The sequence below is a fragment of the Mesocricetus auratus genome, unplaced genomic scaffold, assembly GCF_017639785.1.
Source record: "Mesocricetus auratus isolate SY011 unplaced genomic scaffold, BCM_Maur_2.0 Super-Scaffold_100021, whole genome shotgun sequence".
NCBI lineage: Eukaryota > Metazoa > Chordata > Mammalia > Rodentia > Cricetidae > Mesocricetus > Mesocricetus auratus.
In genome coordinates, this window is record NW_024429202.1 from 6,511,621 (window position 1) to 6,532,754 (window position 21,134).

The following is a 21,134-nucleotide window of genomic DNA, read 5'->3' on the forward strand; positions in this document are numbered from 1 at the left end:
AATGGATTAGGGGGACCGCAAACTGGGTAGCAAAATCCTCTGGTCTGCAGCTCACGGCTGTAATCTTGGGACCATGGGTCTCTAAGCCTTTCTATTTCCAGCCCTGGCACTGGAGTGAGGATTTGCTTGCAATACCAGTGCTCTGGCACCCCGGGTTTGGATGTGAGTGTGGCCTGTGCACCTCCCTTGCCCGTTGTCTGCACAATCTGACTCACCAGGTTGCGGGTGAGAAGGGAGGGCAGGTTTCAGAAAACCAAGCTGCCCTTGTGCAAGGGGCATTGGGACCAGGACCCGCCCGTCCGTCTAGGGCATTAGTCTCTGGTGGGGCTGGACCATGGGCAACGTCATGGAGGGCAAGTCGGTAGAGGAGCTGAGCAGCACCGAATGCCACCAGTGGTACAAAAAGTTCATGACGGAGTGCCCCTCTGGCCAGCTCACCCTCTACGAGTTCCGCCAGTTCTTTGGCCTCAAGAACCTGAGCCCCTCAGCCAGCCAGTATGTGGAACAGATGTTCGAGACATTTGACTTCAACAAGGTGGGCAGAGGATGGCAGGGAGGGGAAGGGCGTGGTTCTTGGGGGGTGCCCCCTGATGCCGGAACAGCCTGCGGGTGAGGGAAAGAGAACAAGCGTCCATCCTAACAGGTCGGTTTTCACCGCTTTGGAAGCTGAGTCTTATTGTGGCGCCAAGGCTGGCCTTCGACCCACGGCGACCCTCCTGCTTTGGCGTCCTAGTTGCTAGAAACACAAGTGTAAGTTGCCATGCCCGGTTTTAGCTACCAGAGAGCTTGAGCCAGTTGGGTTTTCCGGCGTCTGGTTTGTTTGGAAGGTGGATTTTGACGTTAGAGGTTTGACTCAGCAGATGTTAAGAGTCTCCACTTTGGGCCCCTGGGGTGCAGTGATAACAAGACCCTCTATGCAGTGGAAAGCGGGGGTCGGGGGCTGAATGCAAGGGAGTTCTCTGTCCTCACGCTATGCACCCCAAGAGGGCTGTGAACACGTGCAAGACGGCCACTGAGCACCCCGAGGTGCTGGTCCTGGGTGGGGGTGATGCTATGCAGAGACCCCTGGAAGCTCCTGGGATGTGAGAGGTGCAGGGAGGGGCGCTGAGCTGCAGCCCAGGCTAAGCTGGACAGGCAGGCATACCATACGTAAGTCTCCATGATGGTTAGGACTGGGCTCAGGCATTGTGGCCTGGCCACTGGGAACCAAGTGTCTAAGTCCAAAACTCCCAGTGACCTTGGCTCACCTCTCCTCAGAGCAGTCTGAAGTTGCGGGCTCAGAACAAGTCGCCCTGAGTGAGACTTACAGAGATGCTAAAGGGAGAGGGAAGGCGGCCTTGAGCTCACGACTGAACGGAGGTTCAGCTCATCTGCCTGGATCTGCTTCAAGGATGGGCACTGTTGGTTGAGGTTTCTGTTGGGGCTGGGTGTACACCGTTAGTCTTGCACTCAGGAGGCAGAGGTGGACTGATCTCTGAGGGACCAGTCAGAACTACACTGTGGGACCCTTTCTGAGATTGGGGGGGGGGGGGCAGAGACAGAGAGACAGAGATTTGTTGGAGCTTGTCTGTCAAGCTGCCGGTAATCTATACAGTCAGGTGTAATGCTGGAGGAATCCAAACCCGCAGACCTGCCTCCACGCCTTGTACTCTGCTGATTGACAAAGTGGCCTCTCACTGGGACATGGGGGGGGGGGGGTCTCAGGGATGTGGCACCACTGTGCCCACTGTGGCAGGGAGAGCCCCTTGAAAACACCGCTGTGGTCAGGGCTCCTAGGGAACACCGAGATCCTCCTGTGGTTATTTAAAACTCACTAATACGGGAGTTAAGAGGCCGAGTCGGATTATGAACGAAAGACCAGCTCAAGGGCAGTGTCCTGGTGTCTGAGGGCGCTTCTGATGGGGAGCTGAGCCACGGAGCCTGAGGCAGGGTGCTGAGGTGAAGGAGTCACCAGGGTGGACATTTCCAAGTGCTCAGGGGAAGAGCAGTGGTCTCTCCCGGCCAGGTTGGGCGGGGTCCCAGCACCTAACCTCCAGTCACCGAAACATCGTCTCTCCACCTGCTAAGGAAGCCCCTTGGGTCAAGACCGGTCTGTAGGGAGAGTCCTTCAAGCCACAGACCACCCTGCATTCACCTAACCCTTGTCACACGTGTGCCATCCCAGCAGTTTCTGTCACGTGTTTTCTGGAACTCAGTCCTTTTCAAAGTCAAGAGCTGGGCATGGTGCTGAAATCCTAGCATGTGGGGAAGTAGAGGCAGGGAATGTTCAAGATCAGCCTCACAGCTAGGTACCAGCCTGCGTGGGATGCATGGGATGCATGGGAGCCTATCCCCACTCCCACCCAAACCCCAGACAATAGGAAAGTCAGTCAAGTTCTTGTCTTTACCCAACATGGTTCCCCATGACCCTACACACCTTCCCCTGGGGCTGCTGGAACCTTCTTCCTCGGTAACAATGGCCCTCAACCTTCCTAACTGTGACCCTTTAATGCAGTTCCTTGGGTTGTGGTGACCCCACCCCAATGATAAGACTATTTCAATACTACTTCACAACTGAGGTTTTGTTACTGTTATGAATCATAATGTAAATATGACCCAGTTTTCTTAATAAAGTTTAAATCATGGTGGCACACGCCTTTAATCCCAGCACTCAGGAGGCAGAGGCAGGCAGATCTCTGTGAGTTCAAGATCAGCCTGGTCTACAAGAGCTAGTTCCAGGACAGCCTCCAAAGCCACAGAGAAACCCTGTCTAGAAAAACCAAAAAAAAAAAAAAAAGAAAACTGGGTCTGGCCCCATTTCTGCCTTCCCTAGCCTTGGCTTTAATTTTAAAAAATGGGAGGGGGGCACAGGAGAGTTGGCTCAATAGTAATGAGCTCTTGCAGAGGACTTGGGTTCAATTCCCAGCACCCATATGGTGCTAACAACCTCCAGTTTCAGGAGATCCACTCCCTCTTCTGGCCTCCCTTGGCAATGCATGCATGCAGTACACAGACATGCATGAAAGTAAAAACCCACATGCATGAAAATGCGAATTAGTTTATTTTTATTAATTACTAATTTAAAATTTACTCATTTAATTTCTTATTTCCTGGTGCCAGATATTAAATAACTCTGGCCCCTCTGGTCTGATTCTCCCAGCTGGGCTGTGAGCTTTGTGAGAACAGAGACTCATTTATCTCTGCGGCTCCAGCTCTGGGACAGTGCCCGGAACATGTTAGGTGCTTCCTAACTATTTATGAGTAAGTGAATATATGAGAAATCCTGAGACTTATGGGCTAGTATAGATTTATAATATACATTAATTTAATTATGCAATTATTATAATGAAGAGTGTCGCCGGGTACGGTAGTGGATGCTTGCAATTTCAGCAGTTAGGTGGCTGAGGCAGGAGAATCACCACAAGTTTAAGGTCAGCCTGGACAGTATAATGAGGAGACTCTCCCTCTCTCTCTCTTTCTCTCCCTCTCTCTCTCTCTCTCCTCTGCTTCTCTATTTCTCTCTCACACACATACACAGAATCTAAATAATACCCACTATGCCTTCCCACACCATTGTATTCAGTTACTCTGTGGGCCACACTATGCTGACCTTGACCATTGGCACCAGCGCAGGGCAGTTTAACAGCCTGGCCCTGAGGTGGGACACATCCCTGACACTCACTTTTAGAGACGGGTTGAAGCAGAGTTGTTCAAACGGCAGTCCGAGGACAGGGTCTCATGCAGTCTAGACTTGCCTCAAAGTCACTACCACTGCCGAGAATGACCTTCAATGTGTGTGCACGTGCGTGCGTGTGCGTGTGCATGTGCGTGTGCATGTGCGTATGCATGTGTGTGTGTGTGTGAGTGTGTGTGTGTTTTCCAGACAGGGTTTCTCTGCATTGTTTTGGAGGCTGTCCTGGAACTCTCTCTGTAGACCAGGCTGGCCTCGAACTCACAGAGATCTGCCTGCCTCTGCCTCCCGTGTGCTGGGATAAGAGATGTGTGCCACCATCACCTGGCTGACTTTGAACTTTTTATCTGCCTCCTTTGTGCACTGGCTCACGTAGTTTGTCGGTGCTGGGGATCAAACCCCAGACTCTAAGCAGGCTCATCAAGCGCTCTACCAACAGAGCCACACCCCCAGCCCCTGCTGTTGCTTCAGTGACAGAGTCTCACTATGTAGCAAGGCTGGCCTTGAACTGTATCTGATCCTCCTATCTGCCCCCTGGGTGCTGGTGTCATAGGTGAGCGCCACCACGCTCCACTAGCCACGCTTTGTAAACACAGTTTTATTAGAGCGTACAAACTCATTTATTTAAGAGTTGCAGGACCGGACTGTAGCTCAATAGCAGAATGCTTGCCTAGTGTGTTCCAGGCCCTGAGCTCTGTGGGTACAGCTCCGTTGGTGGAGTGTTTACCCAGCATGCTCCAGGCTCGGGATTCAGTTCACCACCTAAACTGCCGTGATGGTGCACACCTGTGATCTTTGCTCCCAAGAGGTGGAAGCAGGAGAATTAGAAGCTCAAAGTTATCCAGGGGCTACACAGGGAGCTGAAGACCAGCCAGGCCTAGAGACTGGGCTTTGTTTTGTTTTTTAAGGCATGGGTTTCTATTCTCGGTACTATCAAAAGAATTGTCATGGCTGCCCTGGAATGACACTGGCTAGCTGCTATTTGGCTGCAGGGCTGATACCTTCATTCATCTGACCCCTTTAAAAAAGTTAGCCATTCCAGTGAGAAGACCTCTGGGTACCAGGCAGCCGGTCAAATACGCAGAAGAGGGGCAAACCAGGCAGGCAACGGAGAAGCCTGTGCCCTGCCCTCTGCTAGTCTCTCCAGGGCGTGGCTGTGCAGGGTCATCACACCATCCACAGGTCCGTGCTGGCCTCTCAGTCTGTGTCTAAGCCTGGTGTAGACTGTAGGAGACCCAGTTTCCAGGCAAGGCTTTGTCATTCAACTAACTGTGTGGCCTCATCTTCCTCAACTGCAGCCTGAATGGGGACAGGAACGGGCAGCTCCCGGGAGCGCTAGGGATGAAATGAGCAAGTCGGCATCCTCAGGCAGGGAGTACATGGAAAGTGCTGGAATAAGCGACTGGGGGCCAGGGAAATGGCTCAGCCAGAAAATGCTTGCCATGCAAGTGTGAGGGTCTGAATTTAACCCCCAACACCCATGTAAAAATCTGGGTGCACAGCTGTGACTTTAGCCCTGGGAAAGGGAGGCAGAGATAGGTGGGTCCCTGGGCTCACTAGCCAGCCGGGTCAGCTGAATCAGCAAGTTCCAGGTCCCGTGAGAGACCCTGTCTCAACAGTAATGTGGAGGGCGATAGAGTGGGACACCCCACATGAACCTCTGACCTCCAAAGTACCGGCAGAACACACACACACAGAGATAAGCACAAACATGCGGACACAGACACAGACACACACACACACAGACACACAGAGATAAGCACAAACATGCAGACACAGACACAGACACACACAGGCACACACACAGAGATAAGCACAAACATGCAGACACAGACACAGACACACTCACACACAGACACACAAGGCACACAGGCACACACACAGACACACACACAAGACATACACAGACACACAGACACACGGACACTCACACACTCACACTCACAGACATACACACACTCACACACAGACACAGGCACAGACACTCACACACATACACACTCACACTTGTGAATACTACACACACTACACTCACACACACTATGCACAGACACACACTACACTCACATACACACTCACACACACTCACACACGATATACACACATACTATACACATAGACACACACTACACTCACACAAGAAGACAAAAAGCAAAAATCAAGGTACGCTCCTATCCCAGCATCCAAGAAGCAGGGCAGGGAGATCCTGGGTTCCAGACCAGCCTGGGCCACACAGCAAGACGCTGCTCATTTATTGTTTATTGTGTGTCAAGCAACATTCTCTCCTCTTCAAGCATTGTTGCACGGGGCCACGTTCCGTCCTGATGGCCATCCTGGGAGGTACGCTGAGCAATCCCGACAGTCGGTACCACTGCCGCTATTCTAGATCAGGAAGTCGAGTGTCATAGAAGGGGCATGCTAAGTCCTCTGTCCCACATCCTAAAACTCAGAGATGGCCGAGGAGGTAGGATTCAAACCCGTGCCTCTAATGTTGCACTCCAGTCAGGACAGGGTAACTGTTTCACTGAGTTCCAAGTTCTTTCTCAGCACACAATAGGGTTCAGGAGCTTGAAGCCAAGAGGAAAGAGTCTCCATACAGGTCTCCTGCCCCTCCCTGAAAGGTCAGCAATTCAAGAGCTTCCCCAAATCAAGCCTCCAGCCCTGGCTCGTGCTCTTCCTTCTCCCACCCACTTGGCTATGGGAAGGGTCCTGTTTGAGAATCCAAGGGAAGCAGTGGGGTGGTTCCGACAGGTTTGATTGACAGCCTCTGCGGGCGATGAAGTGCCGGGAAAGACAGATATTGGTGTTACAATAAGCTGCCCTCTGCTCCCTTCTGCTTAGCATCTGAGGGCTTTTGGATGCAGGGGTGGGATGGGGGAGTGAGGGGGGAGAATTGGGCAGAGGCCTTGGGGCGGGGTTCTGACTGAAGCGGGCGGGGCTCTGAGTAGAGTGGGCGGAGCCCTGGTGTGTGTACCCGCCTCACCTCTCTGCCCTCACCCAGGACGGCTACATCGACTTCATGGAGTATGTGGCAGCCCTCAGCCTGGTCCTCAAGGGCAAGGTGGAACAGAAGTTACGATGGTATTTCAAGCTCTACGACGTCGATGGCAACGGGTGCATAGACAGGGACGAGCTGCTCACCATCATCCGGGTAACTCCAGGTGCAGAGGGCTGGGCCAGTGGTGCGTGGCGGGTGGCCAAGCGTGGGTGCCCTGGGCTGAGAGCCCCAGGATAGAGCTGCAGCCCAGAACTGGGATGAGATTTGAGACAGCTTTCTCACCAAATGCATGATCTGGGCCTTAGTGTCTTCATTGGTACTAAGTCACTGCTAAAGTTCCACTCTGTGTGTGTACGTGTGTGCATGCGCGCGCGTGTGCGTGCGTGCATGCGTGCGTGCATGCGCGTGTGTGCGTGCGTGCGTGTGCGTGTGTGTGTGTGTGTGTGTGTGTGTGTAGGGGGTGTTTATGTGTGAGGCCAGAGGAGGGGGTGTCAAGTGTCTTTCTGTGTCGTCTGTCTTACGGAGCTAGGCTGAGGACCAGCAATGCCCAGCAGGCCTCTTGCCCCACCCCCTCCCTCACCCCTGGCACTGGGATTACAGGAGCAGGACCACACCTGGCTTTTTACCTGGGCACCAAGCATACTTTTATCACTATCTCAGGGCTTGTTTTTTGGGACCAAGTCTTACTATGTAGACCAGGCAGGTCTGGACCTCACGGAGATCTGCCTGTCTCTGCCTCTGCCTCCCAGCACAGGAATTAAAGGCGTGGGCTACCCTGCCCTTTCTTTAATGACAAGGTGTTACATTGTAGTGTAGACTGGCTCACAGGTGCTTGGCTGTATTGACCTAGAAATCTGTGGCAATTCTGTCGTAGTGTTCCTGTAAGCATGAGTTTTTCAGCCTTGCAAGGTCCCGTCGCCCTGAAGTCCCAAATAAACACACATATGCCATATTAATTATGAAACTGTTGGCTGATGGCTAGGGCTTCTTATTGGCTAGCTCTGTCTTAATCATTAACCCGTCACTGCTAATCTACGCATTTCCATGGTCTTATCCTACCAAAGAACGCCTGACTTGCAGCCTCCCTTCCCCGGCTCACATGACTACTTCTCTCTGCCTATATTTCCCAGAATTCTCCTCATCTTGTAGCCCCACGTATCCTCCCTGCATGGCTACTAGCCAAACAGTGCTTTATTCATCAACCGATAAGACAAACGTATATACAGAAGACATCTCCCATCATGTTCCAAGCGTCAGAGGCCCCATAGTACCATGATCTCCACTCTGAACCGCTTCTGGGTTCTGACAAGCTCTCTCTGCTCCCACCTCCACTACTGAGGCGGATCCCCTCATTTCTGTCTGTCTGTCCTCCCAGGCCATCCGAACCATTAATCCCTGGAGCGACTCATCCATGAGTGCGGAGGAGTTCACAGACACTGTGTTTGCCAAGATCGACATCAACGGGGATGGTGAGGGCACCGAGGAGGGACTTCCCTGGGCTATGGCAGTCACCCCTGGAGAGGGGCAAGAGAGGAGAAGGAGAGGGGCCTCCTGCTGGCCACCTCCCCCACCCACCTCTGCCCTGGCTCAGAAGTAGATCTGGGGGTCCCTGCACCGGATGTTGGGTTCTGAATCCCTTGCCATTGCCCCCAGAGCTGGCTCTGTCCCCGCCCTTTGCAAGCATCCAGCTCTGAACCCTGGATTACTGAAACCTCATCCTGACAACCCCTTTCTCTCCATCCCAGGGGAGCTGTCTCTGGAGGAGTTCATGGAAGGCGTCCAGAAGGACCAGATGCTCCTGGACACCCTGACCCGAAGCCTGGACTTGACCCGCATTGTGCGCAGACTCCAGAACGGTGACCAGGAGGACGCAGGCGCTGGTGACCCTGCAGCAGAGGCTGCAGGCTGAGTCTCACTCCACGGCTTCTGCATGCCGAGGGTTGGCCCGGTGTGGTGCCTGGTGTGGTTGTTTTCTTCTTGTCTTAGCATTACATAGAATCTCCTGAACTCAAAGGTTCGGCTTGTTTCTTTGGGCGCACAGTGCCAGCGGAGGGGCAGAGAGGACGGTCCCTGGTCCCTGCTCGATGCTCCCTGTGGTACCTCCCCGTCCTGACGTCCCTCTCGTGCCCCTCACGTCTTCTCGTGGAAGTTCTGAGAGAGAGCTCCTGGAACTCTGATGGGTGATGGGGGAAAGTCCTTCTGTGTATATGTTGACTTATTGGTTGATTAAATAAAGCACTGTTGGCCAATAGGTGGGACTAGGAGTCGAGGAGGATTCTGGGAAACAGAGGCACAGTCAGTCACGATGTAGGACGTGGGAGAAGTAAGAGGCCTGGACCCTTTCTCCAGTAAGAGAAGATCACGTGGAAATACTTAGATTAGCAGTTATGGGTTAATGATTAAGTCAGAGCTGGCTGGTAAGAAATCACAGCAAACGGCCAATAGCGTCAGAATTAATATAGTGTCTCGTGTGTTATTTGGGGGCCGAGACAGCAGTGGGACCCAAGCGGCTGGTGGGGAGACTACACGTTACAGAGGGGCCCCTGGCATCCGCTGACACAGCTTCAGGCAGTCACGCCCTGCCCTGCCCCTGCCGCCTGCTGCTGCTTGTGAGGCTTTAAGTGATGAACAACATTCATTGAGCATCCACTGTCTGTCAGTGTTAGATGAGGCACCCTCCAGCCTGCCTCATCCACCTCCATGATTTGGGGACACAAACCTCTTTTCCTATCTGAGGTACTGCTCATACTTTTGTGGATCGTTTTCACTGAAGTGATTTCTAAAGGAAACTTTATAGCAACATCCTAGACAATATAAAACCCCTAGGGGCTGAGAGAGGACTCAGCAGTGAGACCTGGTTGCTCTCACTGCAGAAGATCCAGCACTCACGCGGTAGCTTGCAAACACCTTCGACTCCAGGTCCAGGGGATTGGACACCGTTTGCTGGCCTCTGTGGAGGACACACACACGGCGCACAGACATATACAGGCAAAGCACCCATGCACATAAAATGAAAATAAAAGTAAAAAACAAAACACAACACGCCTCTACTTCAAGCTGGGTACAGTGGTGCACAGCTGTGATGCCAGCATGCAAGGTGCTGAGGCAGGAGGATTGCCATGGGTCTTACATGGGCTTCGGAAAATGTCCTAATTGCTCCACAAAATGAAAACAAATAACCCTTCCTGGGAACAAAAACCCTGGGCACATGGCTCACACTTGTGATCTCCTGCCTGAGGCAGGAGTTCTGGCTAGCCTGGGCTATAGAGTGGGCTACAGGCTAGCCTGAGCTACAGCTAGAGGCTTTCCTCAGACAAGCAAAGAAACTTCCCCTCCAGGTCGATAAGTTGGTTTACTTTATTTTAACATAAAACCATATCTGCTCAAGGTAAAGCCAGTAATCCACCAGGCTCCACGGGGAATCACTGAGTGACACTGGCCCCACTCCGGGTCCTCTGAGGTGCCTTCCCCAGCTGCACAGATGGCAGGGGCAGAGGGTTAGAGCCCCTGGAAGTCTAGCTTCTCCTCAGCCTGCAGGAGGTTGGGGGTCCAACAGCAGTCGGAGACAAAGCCTGGCCCGGAACTCAATGCACAGGCACCTGGTCCTCCCCAGAGATGAAGAGCCGGTGACTCCATCATAAACGAGGCATGTGGACCATGACTGGGAATGGTGACAGGCTGACCCTGCAGAGGGGGATCTGGGGAGCAGCACCGAGCAGAGCTAATGCCACCCGCACCCCCACTCCCTCACCCTGTTAAGCTGGGCAGGCCCGGTGAGCACACCATGGCGGAGGAGGCTGCTCAGGGTGGGTGGTGCTGGGTCGTGATCCTTCCCCATCCTTATTCTCTTTCCTGACCACGCCTACCGGTCTCTGCCTCCCGCCCACCCCCAGCTGCCCCATTCCCGCCAAGGACACCTCAAGATTAGAGGGAGCCCCACATCTCCAGCCAAAGCCCAGCTCTTCCAGAGCAGCTGGGGACTAGGGTAAAGTTGTTCCCTACAACGCTAGTAAATCCTGCGGATGGACGGACGGACCGACAGACAGATGGACAGACGGATGGACAATGGACGGACGGAACCCCAGTGAGCTTCTTCTGACCCAGCAGCCGCTGCTCAGGCCCTTGCTGTCCCACACTGGGGTGGGGGTGGGGATCAGGAAGTCCACACCAAGCCAGAGTGGGCCTGAGCCAACTAGGCCAGGGGCCTCCTGCTACTTTGAAAACCTGGGGGACCCGGAGGCTTAGAGGGAAGTGTGGGCTCCTGCAGGGTCCCCGGCCCTCAGAACATGGCACTTCTCCGCCTTTGCTGACTGATCCAGCCACCAGGGTTGACATCCATCTGTAGCATCTTCATCACCCACTTGTCCCGACGCGCACCTTCGACGAACTCGGTCAGAGACAGCTGGCCTGGCAAGGGTGGAGAGATGGTCACAAGGGAGGGAAGCTGGGCCTGGCCGTACGGGGAGGGCCGAGGCCTGGTTCTAAACCTGTAGCTTGTCAAATCTGAGTCCATAGGAGGTGTGTGTGTGTGTGTGTGTGTGTGAGTGTGTGTGTGAGTGAGTGTGTGAGTGTGCATGAGAGTATGAATGTGTGTGTGAGTGTGTGTGTGAGTGTGTGTGTGTTTGCTCAGGCTCAAGCATGAATATGAAAGCCCAAGGACAATTTCTAGTGTCATTCCTCAGACACCAACTCCTTTCTTTTTTTTTAATTTTTTTTTTTTGAGACAGGGTATCACTGTGCAGCCCTGGCTGGCCTGGAACTCACTGTGGAGACTAGCTTGGCCTTGAATTCACAGAGCTCCTCCTGCCTCTGCCTCCCACACCTTTAATTATTAGCACACCACACACACACACACACACACACACACACACACACGGGAGGGGCGTGCTCGACACATTGTGAACGTGAAGGTTAGGGGACAACCTGCAGTGTTTGGTTCTCTCCTTCAACCAGGGATTGAATTCAGGTCATCAGGCTTCCACAGAACCATCTCTCTGGTGCCCTTTTCTCTTCTAAAAAATATACTTGGGTCTGGAGAGATGGCTCAGTGGTGAAGAGCACCGGCTGCTCTTACACAGGACACAGGTTCAGGGCCCAGCACCCACATGGTGGCTCACAACTGTCTGTTGCTCCAGTTTCAGGGGGCCCAGCACTCTTGTGGGCGGGCGCTGGACGCACATGTCACACTGTACCCTACAAACGTGTGCTCGGGTGTTTTTGGTGCCCTTTGATGCCTCGTGTGGTCCTTCCCCCGGCTTCTCTTACCGTCTCCGTTCTCGTCCACCAGGAGGAAGATCCTGTCCACGACCTCCTCAGGCGTGAGCAGCTGGCCCTGCTGCTCCAGGTCCAGCTCTGCCCGGCAGGCTTTCTTCAGCTTGTAAATTGCCTGCCAGAGAGAAAGAGCGAGGCTCCTCTGTGTCCCTTAGCGCCACCTCCCTAGTGCTGGCCTCCAGGATGAGCATCCTGGTGTCGCCTAACCCAGATGTCCTGGATGCTCTCTGTTCATTTGACACTAGCCGGAGTCACCAGGGAAGAGGGAGCCTCAACTGAGAACATGCCTCCTGAGGGCAAGTCTATTGGGCCCTTCAGCATTTTCTTGATTAATAAGGGATGTTGGAGGGCCCAGCACACCGTGGGTGATGCTACTCTGAAGGTCATTGGCCAGTTAGCCAGCCACTTAGAGGAATCAAAGAGCTTTCTTTCTTTCTTTTTTTGTTTTTGTTTTTGTTTTTTGTTTTTTTTTGTTTTTTTTTTTTTTTTTTTTTTTTTGAGACAGAGTTTGTCTGTGTAGCTTTGGAGTCTGTCCTGGCACTCACTCTGTAGACTAAGCTGGCCTCGAACTCACAGAGATCCACCTGCCTCTGCCTCCCGGGTGCTGAGATTAAAGGTGTAAGCCACTACTTTTCAGTCAGTTCCAGGACAGGCAGGGCTACACAGAGAAACCCTGCCTCAAAAAAAGACTGTCTCAAAACAAACAAAAAGTGGAGGGGTAGAGAGATGGTTCAGTGGTTAAGAACACTGGCTGCTTTTCCGGAGGACCTGGGCTGAATTGTCAGTACCCACATGGCAGCTCACAACCCCTGTCACTCCAGTTCTAGGGGACCTAACCCCACCACTGGCTCCTGAGGGCTCAGCACTGTACACGTAGGAAAACATCCACACACATAAAATACTAAAATGTAAATTGCTTAAAAAGATGACCACAACCACACACCATACATTTCCCCCACCCCACAAAAAGAAACAATTGTGATTATTATTATTATTTTTTGAGACAGGGTTTCTCTGTGTAACAGTCCTGGTTGTCCTGGAACTGGCTCTATACACCAGGCTGGCCTCGAACTCACAGAGATCCAACTGCCTCTGTCTCCCGGGTGCTGAAATTAAAGGTGTGCTCCACCACCGCCCAGCCCAAATTTTGATTTTCATTGACTCGTTTTTTATGTTAGTCTGCTGGAACTGTCAACTTGATTGGACTGAGGTGTTTTCTAGAGCCAAGCAGATCGAAAGGGGTCTGACAGAGTGAGTGGCTTCACCCTTTGATGGACACGAAACCTAAGTAGTCTGTGGAAGGCAGATCATGGAAGCTCAGGAGACAGGCTCTCTAGGAGGGCGTCTCTGACGGGTGTCACTTGGCCTGCTTACTTCCTGGCTGCCTCAGTGTGAGCGCCCTCCCCCTCACGTGCTCCAGTCACCTCGGTATTCCGCCCATGGTGACAGACAGAAGAATGGACAGTTTTGACTCAAGATTGTCCTCTCATTCATTTGCTTGTTTTGTTTTTTTCTCTTGTGACACCAAAGCTGGCATGGATTCATCATGTAGGGTGCTCTGGCCTTGAACTCTGATTTTCATGCTTAAGCCTCACGTGTGTTGAGACTGAGGCGTGAGTTTTGTGTTTTGTTTTCTACCCAATTCATTTCTTGTTTTCAATTTCTTTGGGCTTAATTTACTCCTTTCTAACGTCAGTAGGTGGCTCCTTAGATCAGTGGCATTCTTGTTTCCTTTTCTCAAACTGAAATTTGTTGTTATTGCTATCACTACTATTATTATTGTGTGTGTGTGTGTGATGGTGTGTGTGTCAGAGGGTGTGTCCCGTATGTGTGAGTGCACTCATACTATGGCAAGCAAGAGGAGGTCAGAGGACGACTTCCAGGACTTTGCTCTCTTACTCTGCCAAATAGATCCAGGGGTTGGACTTAAGTTGGCAGGTTTGCTGGCAACCAAACAGCTGGGCCATCTATCTTGCGGGCCCCAGTTACACTCCGTGAATGATTTCATCACTTCCACCACGTCCAGGGGGGCCAGCCGGCTCCCTGTCGAGCAGGTCCCCAGCCCCAGGAGTGAGGAGTGGGTGGGGCTCACAGGCAGATACCGACCTCCACTATGTCCAGCAGCTCCAGGCGGTCGATGCAGCCGTTGCGGTCCTTGTCATAGATCTTGAAGGTCCACTTAAGCTTGTGCTCCAGGGTGCCCCTCAGCACGAGGTTCAGTGCCGCTACGTACTCCAGGAAGTCAATGGTGTTGTCCTGCATCAAGTGTGCACAGTGTTGAGGCCCCAGATCCCCAGTCTCTCCTCCCCAGGGAGCAGGCTGAGTCCCACTGATCCTACGGCCCCGGATTCAGCGTCCCCTGTTCCCTGCAACCCAAGAGGCTGCTGAGTCGTCGTCGTGCATGCTGTTCCTCACCCCGGGACCCTGCTCACCCTCTGCCTCACCCTTCCATGTAGCTGGGGTGGCAAGCCCAGGCCACCAGGTTTAGAGAATTGATGTTCATCATTTGTCCAGAATTTTCTGTTGTTACAGTGTTATCTCTCTGCACAACTCAGGTTCTACAATGACCCCATGCTTCACGAGGCACTTTCTGGCATAGCTCCTTCCTGGTGTAGCCTCCACCCATGTGAGGTCATAAAAACTCTGGGACTGTTTGTGGGACACCTCTGCCTGGGGTTAATCTCATCTGTGCACAGGTCAGCAGCAATTACCCACCACAGCCTGAGATGGATGGAAACACCATATACTCAGCACAGGCTGGAGGCACTTGGGAGATTTTCTGCCCTGGCTCCCCCTGGCTCGGCTGCAGCGTGCACTGGCCCTGCAGCTGTTGTACAGGAACTTCAAACTGGTGCCTGTGCTGGCGGCCAGTGCAGACGACACAGCCTTGAAAGGTCAGCAAGCAGACAAAAGGAATCCTGACGAACAAGAGATGGCTGTGGCTGCCCCTTACGTTTTTCTGTAGGATTTATTTTGTTTTCATGTACGAACGTTTCGCCTGCATGTATGTATACCACGTGTGTGCCGGATGCCCACGGAGGTCAGAAGACAGCACTGGATCCCCTGGACCTGGAGGTACGGATGGTTGTGAGCCACCACGTGGATGCTGGTGATCACGCCTGGGTCCACTGAACCTGAGCATCTCTCCAGCCCCATCTTCCCCAGGCTACTCTCAAGAGGGGCGCTGCAAGGGACAGGAGGGGCAGAGGGAGGAGGCTGCGGCAGGGGGATCTCAAGTTTTAAACTCAGACTGGGCTACATAGTAAGACCCCGTCTCAAGGCAAACGGGCCGGGAGGTGGCCCCACGGTGACGAGCGCTTGTTTTTGCAGCAAACTTTGGTTCAGTTCCCAGCACTCACAGGGCAGCTCATACCCATCTACAACTCCGGCTCTAGGGAATCAGATGCCCTCTGACCTCTGTGGGCACCAGGCACACAGTGCACTGCATATGCATACAAGCAGGCAAAATGCTCATATTCATAAGATAAAATCGATCTAAAAATAGCAACAAGATTCCCAGTCCTTCTAAGTAGGGACACTGGACCAGGAGTTAAGACAGTGGAATGATGACCCTGGGCAAATGGGCTCCCTTCCTTGGGCTGGATGTGTCTGTTTAAAACAGGGTCTGTCTGTGGAGTCAGTGTTGGCCTCATACTAGGACGCTCTCCAGAGCTGGGCGGTGCATACACCGCCACGCCCAGCCGCCAGTTTTCTCATTATTTAATTTAATTCAGACAAAAAACACTATGCCCCTCCCTGGTGAGGCTCCGACAGCCCCGGGGAGAAGAGGAGGAGGTGGATCCTCCAGGTCTGAGGTGAGCCTGCCCTCTGACTGGGACTAAGGGTCTCAGTGGCAATCCCACCAAGTCAGCTTGGCACAGCTTTCTGCGAACACTTTGTTCAGATTACCTGTGTATTCCCTCAATTCAGGAGCTAAAATAGGCTTTATTCCATATTGCAGACCCCAGGGGCACCAGACAAGGTGGCGCACACCTTTAATCCCAGCACTCAGGAGGCCAAGGCAGGTGGATCTCTGTGAGTTCAAGGCCAACCTGGTCTGCAGAGTGAGTTCCAGGCCAACTAGGACTAGATAGTGAAACCCTGTCTCAAACAAAGATCCCAAATCAAAACAATACAGCACAACAAAAAGGACCTCAGGATGACCAGACAACCTTTAAAAATAGTCTTTTTCATATAATTGTTTAAAGATAATTTATTTTAAATTTTATTTTATTTATTGGTATTTTGCCTGCATGTGTGTCAGATCCCTGGAACTGGAGTTACAGACAGTTGTGAGCTGCCGTGTGGGTGCTGGGGATTGAACCTGGATCCTCTGGAAGAGCAGCCAGTGCTCCTAACTGCTGAGGACAGTAGCATTAACGAATTGAGAATGGATGGGGGAGATGGCTCAGTCCATACAGTGCTTGTTGTGAGAGCGTGAAGCCCCCGGAGAGTTCCTGCCTTAGCGCCCACACAAAAGGCTGGGCATGGGGGCTGGGGAGATGGCTCAGCCGTCCAGGGCAGGTACTTCCCATCACCACCTCTAACTCCAGTTCCAGGGGGCCACTGCCCTCTTCTGGTCACCGTGGGCACTGCATGCATGTGCACAGACCCACACAGTCTAAAATTCAGTAGAACAGTGCTGAGCGGATGCAGGAGGGTTTCTGGGCTTACTGACCAGCCAGCCTATCCTAGTTGGTGAGCTCCAGGCCAACAAGAGATGGTGTCACTAAAACAAGATGGATACCTCCTAGAGATGACACCCGAGACCCATTTCTGGCCTCCGTATGCACACACACAAATGTACCTCCCACGCATGAACTCATGAATGCAAACACACACACATACACATTTTAAAGTCCGATTACCATGTGCGCTTTACATATTTTAGTATCTTTTAGCTGCTGGTGCCATTGGAGGGCTTAAAGGGTTGAAAAAGAGCTGGAGAGAGGGCTCAGTAGTTATGAACACTTACTGGTCTATCAGAGGACATTATTTGGATGCCAGTACCCACATTGGGCAGCCCACAAACACCTGTTACTCTAGCTCTAAGTTATCTGATGCCCCCTTCTGATCTCCATGTGTATACACACACACACACACACACACACACACACACACACACGTGTGGGCGCACACACAATTAATCTTTTTTTTAAGAGTTAAAAGGGGCTTTGCAACTACCCACCCACCTCCCAGTCAGTGTGAAGCCCCCGCAGCATCCGGAATAGGGAAGAGAGCTGAGCAGCCTCCGTCTGAACGGCCCTAGCAAGGGATGCCCTTTGTCTGTGCTAAGATAGCTTTGGGACATCTCAGGCCCTTGTGTTTAGGGCAACAGGTGCTCTACGGGCTTTGAAAAACCATGTCCGTTTGCTGCAGTTCCTTGGTCCAAAATGCACAGCAAGTCCCAGGCTGTGTGCCAGGGACCTTTGGCTCTCAGGAAGAGGGTTAGGGAGCCAATGAGAGGACGAGGAGACGGGACGGATGATGGGAGAGCGAGGGGCTGGGGGATGGTGAGCAGAAAGGGCATGGGGAGGAAAGCAGGAGAGAGGACCTGACCGCGGGAGGCCCCCGGACAGGAAGGGCCCCAGGCGCTTTGGTCACGGGTGCCCCTGCAGGGCTCCTTACCCCATTCTTGTCGAAGGCTCGGAACATGCCCTCCACGTACTGGGTGGCCTCCTCATCGCCCGTGACCTTGAAGAAGCGCTTGAACTCGTGCAGGAAGAGCGTCCCACTGGGACACTCCACCACAAACCTCTTGTACCATTCCTGCAGCTCCGCCACGTCCATCTCCCCAGCAGCCTCCGCCTCCTCCCAGCTGAACTGCTGCCCCATCTTGGCTTTCTGAATGTCAAGGAGCCAAGTCCCGTGCCTCCAAGGCCTCGGCTGACCTTAGGCTCCGGCCCTCTGCCCCTGTTGCCTTGGCTCAACCAGCCCTGTCATTGTCGAGGGGGAACTGGACTGGATTGGTAGTGGCGGGATCTCCAGAAGGGGGGCAGCCCAGGCCAGCTTAGCTGTGTAAGACCATTAGAAGATTTCCGGGAGTGTCTGACCTCTATATGGCTAAGCTTCCTCAGCCTCGCCCCTCCCAGGAACTGGTGAGAGACAGCAGGCTTTGGGCAGAAGAGTCCTGGGGGGTTTCTTGGTCTCTCCAGTGTCTGCGGCTCCCTCACAGACCACGCCTGAGTCTTGAGTTTTTCATTTTCCAGTTGAAATGATAACTGCTTCTCCCCAGCCGTCACTCAAGCCCTGAAGCAACCTCTCCGATTCTCTCCCAAGCACCAGCCAGACAGAACCTTGGGAGAGTAGGCTAAAGTAGCTTCGAGTATCTTATATTAAAGGCCACATGAACCTGCTTTAGAAGCAGTTACCTATTCATTATATCAACCAAGCATATTTTCATTTCATGTTGAATCAATTACATATTCATTGTGCACAACTATAATCCCAGCACTGGAGAGGCAGGGGGATTTTGAGTTCAAAGCCACTCTGGGCTACCCTGTTGACACAGGAAGCCCACCCCATGTCAATAAGAAAACAAATCATATATCTGTGCTATCATTTATATTTTATTTATTTATTTTTGATTTTTTGAGACAGGGTTTCTCTGTGTAGCTTTGGTGCCTGTCCTGGAACTTGCTCAAACTCAGAGATCTGCCTGCCTCTGCCTCCCGAGTGCTGGGATTATAGGCGTGTACCACCACTGCCTGACTTATATTTTATATATATTTTTTGATACAGGTTGTCACATTGTAGCTCTGGCTATCCTGGAACTCACTATGTAGACCAGAATGGCCTTGAACTCACAGAGATCTGCCTGCTTCTGCCTCAACTGCTGGGATTAAAGGTGTAGGCTACCATGCCTGGCTGGGTTTTATTATTTTTTTTATGTGAACAAGGGTTTGCTTGCATATATGCAAGTGTGTGTGTATCACATGTGTGCAGTGTTTCATAGAGGCCAGAAGAAGGTGTTGGTTCCCTTAGACTGGAGCTATATTCATTGTGAGCCTCTACGTTGGATGCTGGGACCTGAATCTGGGTCCTCTACAAGAGCAACAAGTGTCTTTTGTTTTGTTGTTTTTGTTTTGTTTTGTTTTTCGAGACAGGGTTTCCCAGTGGTTATGGAGGCAGTCCTGAAACTCGCTCCGTAGACCAGGCTGGCCTCGAACTCACAGAGATCCTCCTGCCTCTGCCTCCCCAGTGCTGGGTTTAAAGGCATGCGCCACCACTACCCGGCTGAGCAACAAGTGTTTTTAATCACTAAGTCATCTCTCCAATCCTTGTGCTTCTTTCATTTTTAAAAGACTTAATTTTCTTATTTTAAAATTATGTGTATTTGTGTGTGTGTGTGTGTGTGCTCATGTGACTGCAGTGCCCATGGAGGCCAGAAGAGGGCATCAGATCCCCTGGTGCTGGAGTTACAGGCAGTTGTGAACCACCCAACATGGGTGCTGGTGTCTGAACGCAGGTCCTCTGCAAGAGCAGTATAAACTCTTAACCACTGAGCCAGCCCTCCAGCCCATCAGAACCTTTTTTTTTTTTTAAAGCAGGATCTGGTAGTGCACACTTGTTATCCCAAGGGAGGCTGGTTTTGGAATTGTTGAGGATGTGCTCTGGCCTGACCTCATCTCTCGGTGATCTTTGTCACCTGACACCCCAGCTTCTTTGACTCTCACCATTCAGTCCCAAGGTAGGAACCCTACTTCCGTTGTTGTTCTTTCTGGGACCAGAGACGGTTTCTCCCACCTCCCACATTCCTCTGGGTCTGAGGCTGGTATTCTCCTTATATGCCACCTTTGCCTTTAAATAGCCCCTTTTCTCTCTCACACTGTCTGTCCCGGGGCTGGAGTAGGAGGCCCAGCAGTTACAAGTCCTTCCTTCTCTTCCAGAGAGAAAGGGTTTGGCTCCTAATAGCCAACTCTGAGCGTTCACAACTGCCTGTGAGTTCAGTTTCAGGGGATCCAGCGCTCTCTTCTGGCCTCTGAAGGCATCTGCATCCACATGGTGCACATACACACCAATGTGTGCACATAAAAATAAATAAGAATTTTAAATGTCTGCCCCTTTGAGGCCGCGTCCTGTTCTGTTTTATCCTTCCTTGTTACTGTCCTTTAATTGTAAGGTCAGTACTTGTCCCCAGGCAGCATTTCCATGATTTCAACAGTCAAGTGAATGATTGACCCTCCATCCACATTAGCTCACAGGTCCTTGGCCTCCTTAGCTGTTTTTTTTTTCTTATTTAGTCAATTAATTTATTTCCCGTCCGTGTGAGTGCAGGCGCATGTGTGCTACACGGTGCATGTGGAGGTCAGAGGGCGTTTCCGGGAATCAGCGCTCTCCTTCTACCTCGTTGAGACAGGGTTTCTCTGCTTCACACTCCTCTCCCGCCTCCCCCTCTCACCTCTCTCATCTCGCGGTGTGAGGGCCGGGACTGCAGGTGCGCACCCCGCCCTACCCGCGTCCAGCTTTTTCTGTGGGTTCCGGGACCGAATCAGATCCTCAGGTCTGTGCCACCAGCACTTTTGCCGGCTGAGCCGCCTTCCTGCCCTCCGCCCTGACTGTAAAGAGCATCACCTCCTCCCCCATCACCTGTGGTCCAAACAGCAGCGGCCTCTGGGGATTTGTCATGCACAGAATTTCTCAGGCGTCCACTCCGAACTGACTCAGGCACCTTAGGGTGGGGCCCAGCACTGTTCCAGAAAGCCCTGCAGGGCTCCCCAAACACACGGGAGTTAAAAATCACTGGGCCTTGCCCCCGCCAGTTTCTCCGCTGTCTCTGAAACTCCGTTCTCTTGTTGGTATGGCCTCCCTTCCAGTTCGTTCGCTCTAACTCCATTGCTCCAGAAATTTACCAGCCAGACGACACCGGCAGCCCGCCGATCCGGCGTGTCTTCACCCTCTGTCCCTGCTCATGTCCTTTCCCAACTCGGCTCACACAGTTTCCTGCCTGGAACTCTGACTTCCCCATCTGACCCTCAGGTGGCTGGGTCGGGCCCCCTCTGAAGCTGTCTCCTGCCTGTGCACTAAGCCCTGGCCTGCACCTGGCTGAGAACTGGAGAAGAGAGGGAGAGGGAGAAGGAGAGGGAGAGGGAGAGGGAGAGGGAGAGGGAGAGGGAGAGGGAGAGGGAGAGAGAGAGAGAGAGAGATGCTGCCTGCCTCCTGTCACCCCATGCATGCTTCACCGATGACGTCACA

The 21,134-nt window shown here is 52.5% G+C and overlaps 2 protein-coding genes across 2 annotated transcripts; one reads left to right on the top strand and one right to left on the bottom strand.

The window, feature by feature from the left end:
- Positions 1-246: 246 nt before the first annotated feature.
- Guca1a (guanylate cyclase activator 1A) lies at positions 247-8,883 on the top strand. Its single transcript, XM_005072379.3, has 4 exons — positions 247-535; positions 6,672-6,821; positions 8,044-8,137; positions 8,414-8,883. The coding sequence occupies exons 1-4, from the start codon at positions 335-337 to the stop codon at positions 8,575-8,577; spliced, it is 609 nt and encodes a 202-aa protein (XP_005072436.1). The 5' UTR covers positions 247-334; the 3' UTR covers positions 8,578-8,883.
- A 1,170-nt stretch (positions 8,884-10,053) lies between these two features.
- On the bottom strand, positions 10,054-17,937 carry Guca1b (guanylate cyclase activator 1B). The gene is made up of 4 exons (XM_005072378.4): positions 17,568-17,937; positions 14,046-14,195; positions 11,934-12,054; positions 10,054-11,075 (listed from the first exon to the last, which is right to left on the bottom strand). Exons 1-4 carry the CDS (start codon positions 17,772-17,774, stop codon positions 10,948-10,950), a joined length of 606 nt encoding a protein of 201 aa, XP_005072435.1. The 5' UTR covers positions 17,775-17,937; the 3' UTR covers positions 10,054-10,947.
- Between the last annotated feature and the right edge of the window lie 3,197 nt (positions 17,938-21,134).

What these genes read in the sequence shown, in the direction of transcription:
- Guca1b (XM_005072378.4), bottom strand. Translation starts at nt 17,774, where the DNA reads ATGGGGCAGCAGTTCAGCTGGGAGGAGGCGGAGGCTGCTGGGGAGATG. An exon ending in GAGCCTTCGACAAGAATGGG is followed by an intron (nt 14,196 to 17,567) that starts GTAAGGAGCCCT and finishes CACTTGATGCAG; the next exon opens with GACAACACCATTGACTTCCT. An exon ending in GGTGGACGAGAACGGAGACG is followed by an intron (nt 11,076 to 11,933) that starts GTAAGAGAAGCC and finishes CACCCTTGCCAG; the next exon opens with GCCAGCTGTCTCTGACCGAG.
- Guca1a (XM_005072379.3), top strand. Translation starts at nt 335, where the DNA reads ATGGGCAACGTCATGGAGGGCAAGTCGGTAGAGGAGCTGAGCAGCACC. An exon ending in AGACATTTGACTTCAACAAG is followed by an intron (nt 536 to 6,671) that starts GTGGGCAGAGGA and finishes GCCCTCACCCAG; the next exon opens with GACGGCTACATCGACTTCAT. An exon ending in GATCGACATCAACGGGGATG is followed by an intron (nt 8,138 to 8,413) that starts GTGAGGGCACCG and finishes TCTCCATCCCAG; the next exon opens with GGGAGCTGTCTCTGGAGGAG.